The 7,477-nt window shown below is 47.6% G+C and overlaps 1 protein-coding gene across 1 annotated transcript; it reads left to right on the top strand.

Annotated features, from left to right (window-relative positions):
* Positions 1 to 2,978: 2,978 nt before the first annotated feature.
* LOC100357100 (protein lin-28 homolog A) lies at positions 2,979 to 5,820 on the top strand. The gene has a single exon (XM_002720844.5). The coding sequence runs from the start codon at positions 3,050 to 3,052 to the stop codon at positions 3,677 to 3,679; it is 630 nt and encodes a 209-aa protein (XP_002720890.2). The 5' UTR covers positions 2,979 to 3,049; the 3' UTR covers positions 3,680 to 5,820.
* The last annotated feature ends 1,657 nt before the right edge of the window (positions 5,821 to 7,477 follow it).

Here is a 7,477-nt window from a genome sequence, read left to right as displayed (position 1 = left end):
AAGGCACCTGCAGGTGGGACTTGAAATTTTGTAAATCTATAGCAGGCTAATTTATCAGTAGAGAATTTTGTATGGCCAGTGAACGGTGTTATAATTACCCAAATGGCCCATGGCAGAGAAAAGTTTCCCGCCCCCGTAACATGACAGTAAAGGGTGTTCTTTGTCTCTCAACATGTGGTCTCCCAGGAACCACCCCTGGACCAGGGCATTTTGATCAGACATCCAAGTCAGACAAAAGTGAAAAAAGCCCAGATCTTCAGCTTCTGGAGACGTCGTGGTGGAATCATTGTGCGGCTGGATTTTAATAACCCGATAACAAGAGACTGTGCTCTCTAGAGATGCTTATGGGGGAAGAAATGGATCCACGCCTGTATCAGGACAGGCCTGTATCAAAACATTTGCTGTTTTCTGCAAATAGTTGTCGACTGCCAACTTTGTGTTAGTCCAGAGAGCGATGCGGTTCAAGGAGTTGCAGTGTGTCTCCTCAGGAGCTTATGATCAAACAAGAAAAACAGATTCATCATGAGATGCAGCATGATGGGATGGGTGCTCTAAAGCAGATCTGAGAAGGGAGAGGCAGGAAGAAAGGGAGACGTGGAACTGGGGATCCCAAGGACAACAATACCTGAAGCACGGATGGACTTACCAGTATGAAAAGAGAACTCTGTTAGCACAGGCTCAAAAAAAATTTAGGTACACATCCCACTGAAATGAGATTCAGTTTGATCTTTTCTCCTGTGTATTGGTTGTCTCCAAAATTTTGATTGTGCAATGTGTCCAAAATCATTCTTGAATATTAACTTCCAAGATAGGTGTATTTCTGTAGTGGATTATTGACATACAATATTATAAATATAGGTAATGTTCAAGCTACATGTGAGTAAGAAATAAACAACAACAAGAGCAATAGCAATAATTGTTACCATTAATTGATCAATAAAGTTTTTTGGGGGTTGGTGTTGTGGTGTACTGGGTAAAACCGCTGCCTGCGACGCTGGCATCCCATACTGCGTCTAGCTCATGTCCTGGCTGTTCCACTTCCAATCCAGCTCCCTGCTTATGGCCTAGGAAAAGCAGTGGAAAATGACACAAGTGTTGGGGCTACTGCCAGCCATGTGGGAGACCTGGATGTAGTTCCTGGATCCAGGCTTTGGCTTGACCCAGTTCTGGGGGAGTGAACCAATGGAAGAGTTCTTTTTCTCACTGTCTCTCCTCTCTCTTTGAAACTCTGACTTTCAAATAAATAATTCTAGATACATTTTGTGATGCATATACCCTTTGTAGCAACCCTCATGGCTAGTCCTCTTAATCTTATTTTATCAATGAGGAAAAGGTCGGTGTAAATGTGCATTTTAGCTTTATCTGCACTCCATGTGTGGGCCATCTTGCACACACAAACTCTCTGCAGTAGACACTATAGGGACTGGTATCCTTTGTCACAGCATCTAAGTGTGGCTGTGACACTCAGGACTTTTGTTGAATATTACAGGTTCTGGAGGGCGTCTGTGGATGTGTGAGTGGGATGTGTCTGAGGGTGGCAAAATCCATGCTATGTGTCATCGGCTGTTTCTTCCTGCTTCTGGATTCTCACAAAATGGTTTTAGTTTTCTGTACTGTGATTAAGCAAGTACCCTTGGGAACCTGACACCCTGTATGGCGGTTTGAATGCAGATGTGGTCCAGACTCCCTTCCTTAGCTAGAGTTCTCCTTGCCCTGTTTTTCTGATGGCGAATCAAGCTCTTACTAAAATTAACTCACTGCATCGAGGGAGTGGGCAGCTATGAGGTCATTTGTTTCTCCAAAAAGCAACATGCTGATGGTGAATTGGGTCCCCAAGGCTTTTATTTTGGGAGGGAGCAGGAAGTATCTCCCACCTGCAAATCCCACCAAATCCCAGACTAACTGGAGCCCACTTCTCCATCATAAAGAACAGGTTATCACTGACCAACCAGGAAAGGCCAGGAGCACCACATACCAATCAGGAACTTGGACATGAGCTGAACTTGCACCTCCCAGTCCCAACTTCCATCCATAAGAACTTGACTCCTATCTCTTGGGGAAGTCCTGGAATAAAGCAATCACCAGCCAGTTGCTTCATCTGTGCTCGGAGATAAATCTGCCTCCTCAATACCCGTGATTTGCTTTCTGCCCATCAGGTGAGCTGACAGTTTTGAGAGTTGTTGTATATCACTCTCAGGATGTTTATATCTTTACTAAACTTGACCTTTACCTGCTACAGATTAAGGAAGGTATAAAGGAGAAGAGATTTCGTGGGTGCCGGAAACTATAGGAGAATAAAAGCAACTTTTACTTACCTGTTGTTAGGTTCATAGCTAAGATCCTTATAACAAAGGACATATTAATAAGAGGAAAGCACAGCAATTTATTTAAAGTACATTCTACTTGAGACAAGAGTCTCCGGAAATGACGAGAAGGAAACAGGGGAAGCTGTGTGTTTTGGTGCTTCGGCTCCCGAAGAGTGGACGGTTGTGCCGAGATACGGGGGATATGATGCTGTGGTAATAAACTGGGGGTCCTTAGCAAGGCCTGCTTGTTAGAATTCTTCTCTTGTTCTCGTCACCTTGCAGGTGAAGATGCTGTCTTCTTCTGGTGTAGGGAGGCCGCCTCTGGGTGATGGCCTTCTTGCTATGGGAATGTGTCTCCTAACTCTTGTATTCCAACTTCTTCTTCCCCGACAGCGATAGGAACTCAAAGCAGAGACATCCACGCAGAGCATGAGAGAGCAGCACTTAGTTGCAGTGAGTGAGTGAATGTCCATTCACACGTGGGTATGGGCCACACTCCGAGAGCTGCCCACGAGGAGACTGTGAAAGGAAGCCAGAGAAGGCCCAACAACAAGGGCGACTACAAAGGCACAGGGAGTGGTCCCCTAATTGGACATACAAAAGGGGTGGAGCTGGGGCAAGGTTTTGTGTCTATGGGGCTTGCTGCAGATCTTAACTTCAAGGAGGCCCTTTTGCCTCCGGACTTCTCTGGGGCCAGCAGCCGCCCGACTAGGGGCCCGGGGCCGCGGGCTCTGCCGACGACCATGGGCTCCGTGTCCAACCAGCAGTTTGCAGGTGGCTGCACCAAGGCGGCGGAGAAGGCGCCCGAGGAGGCGCCGGAGGACGCGGCCCGGGCGGCGGACGAGCCGCAGCTGCTGCACGGGGCCGGCATCTGTAAGTGGTTCAACGTGCGCATGGGGTTCGGCTTCCTGTCCATGACCGCCCGCGCCGGGGTCGCGCTCGACCCCCCGGTGGACGTCTTTGTGCACCAGAGTAAGCTGCACATGGAGGGCTTCCGGAGCCTGAAGGAGGGTGAAGCAGTGGAATTCACCTTCAAGAAGTCCGCCAAGGGCCTGGAATCCATCCGTGTCACCGGGCCTGGTGGGGTGTTCTGTATTGGCAGTGAGAGGCGGCCAAAGGGGAAGAGCATGCAAAAGCGCAGATCTAAAGGAGACAGGTGCTACAACTGTGGAGGTCTAGACCATCATGCCAAGGAGTGCAAGCTGCCACCCCAACCCAAGAAGTACCACTTCTGCCAGAGCATCAGCCATATGGTGGCCTCGTGCCCCCTGAAGGCCCAGCAGGCCCCCAGCGCCCAGGGAAAGCCAGCCTACTTCCGGGACGATGAAGAGGAGATCCACAGCCCTGCCATGCTCCCTGAGGCCCAGAATTGAGCCACAGGGGGTGGGGGCTGGTTTTTTGGCTATCAGGAAGTTTCAAGGAGCAGGCATCAACTGCAGAGTGGAGAAAGTGGGGACAGGGTGGGTTGGGGGGAGCTGGCATTGCCACGTATCCCAGGCTGGGGTTCACAGCATCACCCCTTTTTCCCTTATGCCGGGAGGAAGGAGTGAGGCAGGGAATTCCAACCATGCTATATCCAAATGCAATTAAGGGGTTTGGGGGGGGGTATCACCCTGTAGCCTGCATGCTTTATCTGAGGCCCGGCGTGCCAAATCTCTAGCTTTGCAAAGTCACCTGGATGGGGGAAGTGTTCCTTTGAAGAAAGGATATGGAATAATACTTCCCTAGCCAGGGTGAGAAGACTGGTTGTGGGACCAGATTCCTGGACCCAACCCCCAAACCACTACGTCCTGTGGGAGGGACTCTCGGGAGTAAGGCAGGGTTTTCCACATCTTGTTTCCTCATAACTCGATCCTGGGACAGGGTGCTGGGAACTGTCCCAAGCAGTGGGTTGTGACGATCGGCAAAAAGGGTGGCTAGGGGAACAGTCACAGACCCGCTGCTCCTGAGCTCACTCCTGACCCCATTCTGGGCCAATGCGATTTATTTATTTGCTCCCTTGGATAACTGTACCTTGGGTCCCACTTTCTCCAGGATGCCAACTGCACTAACTATGTGCGAACGACGTATCTTGTGCATTTGAACTTTTTTTTTTTTTAATATAAGTAGTCTGGGTTTGTATTTTTGTATATTTTAATCAAAGGCCCTCATTCCTGCACTGTGTTCTCAGGTACATGAGCAATCTCAGGGATAAGTCCGCAGCAGCTCCAGGTCTGCACAGCAGGAAGGCTTTTTGTTGTTTTTATCACCATGGAGAGCAACTATTTGGAGTGCACAGCCTATTGAACTACCTCATTTTGCCAACTGGAGCTGGCTTTTTTGCCACAGTGTCCTCTTGAAACCCCCTCCACCTTGAAAATGTTTCAGGGAGATGAAGTGTTAATGGGGTTGTCCCATGATTGAGCTCCTCCTCCCGGAAGATTGAAAATTAGTCTGGACAGGAAAATGCAGAGAAGTCAGGCCATGCCAGCTGAAAGGCCCAGAGAGGAAGCCATGGTCAAGGTTGCCTGATCCTAGGACACAGGTCTTTTGCTTCACTTAACAGAGCCATCCTTCACCAACCAGATTTAGGCGAGGCCCACTATGCACAACAGGGTGTGTGTGTTTGTGTGCACACACGCGTGTGTGAAAAATGGGAGCTGGTAAGGATGAGTTGAAGACCAATACCCCTGTACCCATCCTGTGCTGTCCAGGGGTGAACATGAAGCAAGGACTAAAAAATCCTTAACCTTCCCAAATTCTTGGCTTCCAGGGAGACCCATAAGTGAGGGCCTCGGTGGTGGTGTCCAGAGCCAGTGTCCTGCCCTGCGACTGTAGTGATGACTGTCATGGTAACTAAAGGAGAAGGGGGTTTCATGTACATGCTGAGAGATCACCGCAACCTACCTCACTGTGTTGAAACGGGACAAATGCAATAGAACGCATTGGGTGATGTGTGTCTGGTCCTGGGTTCCTGTCTCCCCCAAATGCTGCCCCCCTTCAGTTATTGTATTGTCTGGGCTTTGTAGGACTTCACTGCGTCTCTGAGTTGGTGATTGCTAGGTGGCCTAGTTTGTGTAAATATAATGTGTTGGTCTTTCTCCATGTTCTTTTGGGGTTTTATTGTTTACAAACTTCTTTTTGTATTGAGAGAAAAATAGCCAAAGCATCTTTGACAGAAGGTTCTGCACCAGGCAGAAGGATCTGAAACACAGGAGGCTCTCTTCTTGAAGCGGGGATCTTAAGCTGTCTTTGGCGTTCCCCTTCCCCTATCCTATTCTGGATCTCTGTCCTTAAAATTTGACTCCTAACCTACCCTCTTCTCCATTCCCCCACCCACACGTAAACACTGAACCCTGGGTGTCTCCACACATCTAAAGGATTCATGCAAAAATCCTGAACAAAATAGGAAGCTCCGCCCCTTGTTCCCAACCTCCTGAGTCAAGACCATTTCCTGATGGGACTCATGCCAATGACTTAAGACACTGATGCATTTGGATGGGTCAGACCTCAATTTATCCGAAAGAAGAGAAGCTATTGGGCACCTTCTGTGTAGAAAAGGGGTTTGGAGGTCAAGAAGGGGACTATGAATGTACGTCCAAGGCACTCAGGAACTTTTATGCAGGTGCAAGAAACTTATGTCAAAGTGGCCATAAGATTGTTTGATAGGAGACGGACGAATGTAACTCCATGTTTACTGCTAGAAACCAAAGCTTTATGTGAAATCGTGAATTTATGGGCGGGCGGGAGGGAGGGTAGGAAAGCTTGCGTCTGTTCTTTGGCTGACCCCCCCCCCCATTCCTGAACTGCAGGAGAATAAGCCCCCTTGGGTTTGGTGACCCCACCACTGGGGAGTGTGTATTTGAAGGTTGATTTTTGCTGTACTGGGTTCCTCCTTTCCCATTTTCTAATTGCTTTGTAACACATATGCTGACTCTCCCCATCCCTTCTCCTTTCCCTGGGGAAATACAATGAATAAATCAAGACTTATTGGTACTGAAAAAAAAAAAAAAACAACAAAACTTCAAGGAGGCCATCTTGGAATCTCTTCCTTCCTGGTCCCAGATGAGACAGAGGTGCATCATGGGAAGTAGAGATAGTGGATTGACAGGTGAAGAGTGGAGTTACAGTGCAGGGCTGCCTGGAACTCTTTCATCTCATTTGTTCCTAGCTAATCTTTCTGCCTGTTTATCCCATATCGATATGTCCTACATCAGTGGATGGTCAGAGTTCTTTTCTGGCCTGGTAGGAGAAGGCAAGAGAGAATGATCTGCTTCTGCTGTCTTCTCAAATGCCAACATGCCATGATTCGGGGTAGTATGTCCTGCATGGTGTCACAGTTCCCTCCATTATCTGGTATCCATGCTTTGGTGCTAAAAATGGTGAGAATGTGTTCTATAAAACCAATGGCTTCAAAAATGCTTTCAAAATTGTTATTGATTGGGCAACTTGCTGTTATTTTCAAAACAGTGTTTTATCCAAATCATAGATTTGTGTCATTTTCAATGTATTAAACTTGGGGTGGGGGAAGAAAAACCCAGGGAAAAGTCCTGGGTATGGATTTCACCATGCAAAGGGCACCTGGTTCTGATTCGCACGAACGTCTTTGGAAGTTTGCAGATAGCATCACTGCTTCTGGACAGTTCCCACCCCTCTCACCCACCCACCCCTCCCACATCAGCACATGTTTTCATTATATTTGGTAACGTTAGTTCAGCCTGGTTTCTTTGAAGGCTGCTCATTGACCTCTAGATAGGACAAACTGTTAAGCACTTTATGTGAAGATTTCTCATAATTTTCTTTGAAAGCCAACATATTTATAGAAGCCTGTTTTTATAGCTCTCCTTCTTTTATATCTTCTAAGTTAAGACTACATTGTGTTATACAGTCTTTGAAAGTTACAAAAGCAATGATTATTCCACTCACTGCACTGCAAAACATGCCAGCTAGCCATGCAGGCTTATTTTTTTAAAAAAAAATTACTTATTTATTTGAAAATCAGAGTTACAGAAAGAGAGAGAGAAAAAGAGGGAGAGAGAAAGAGAGAGAGAGAGAGAGAGAGAGAGAGAGAATCTTCTATCCTTTGGTTCACTCTGCAGATGACCGAAACAGCCAGCTTTGGGCCAAAGACAGGAGCCAAGAGCTCCATATGGGTCTCCCACATGCATGGCAGGGGCCAAAGAACTTGGGCC

This window comes from Oryctolagus cuniculus, chromosome 16 (genome assembly GCF_964237555.1).
Source record: "Oryctolagus cuniculus chromosome 16, mOryCun1.1, whole genome shotgun sequence".
Classification (NCBI taxonomy): Eukaryota; Metazoa; Chordata; class Mammalia; order Lagomorpha; family Leporidae; genus Oryctolagus; species Oryctolagus cuniculus.
This window is presented reverse-complemented; position numbering and strand designations above follow the sequence as displayed.

Coding starts and splice junctions, on each gene's coding strand:
- LOC100357100 (XM_002720844.5), top strand. CDS start 3,050: ATGGGCTCCGTGTCCAACCAGCAGTTTGCAGGTGGCTGCACCAAGGCG.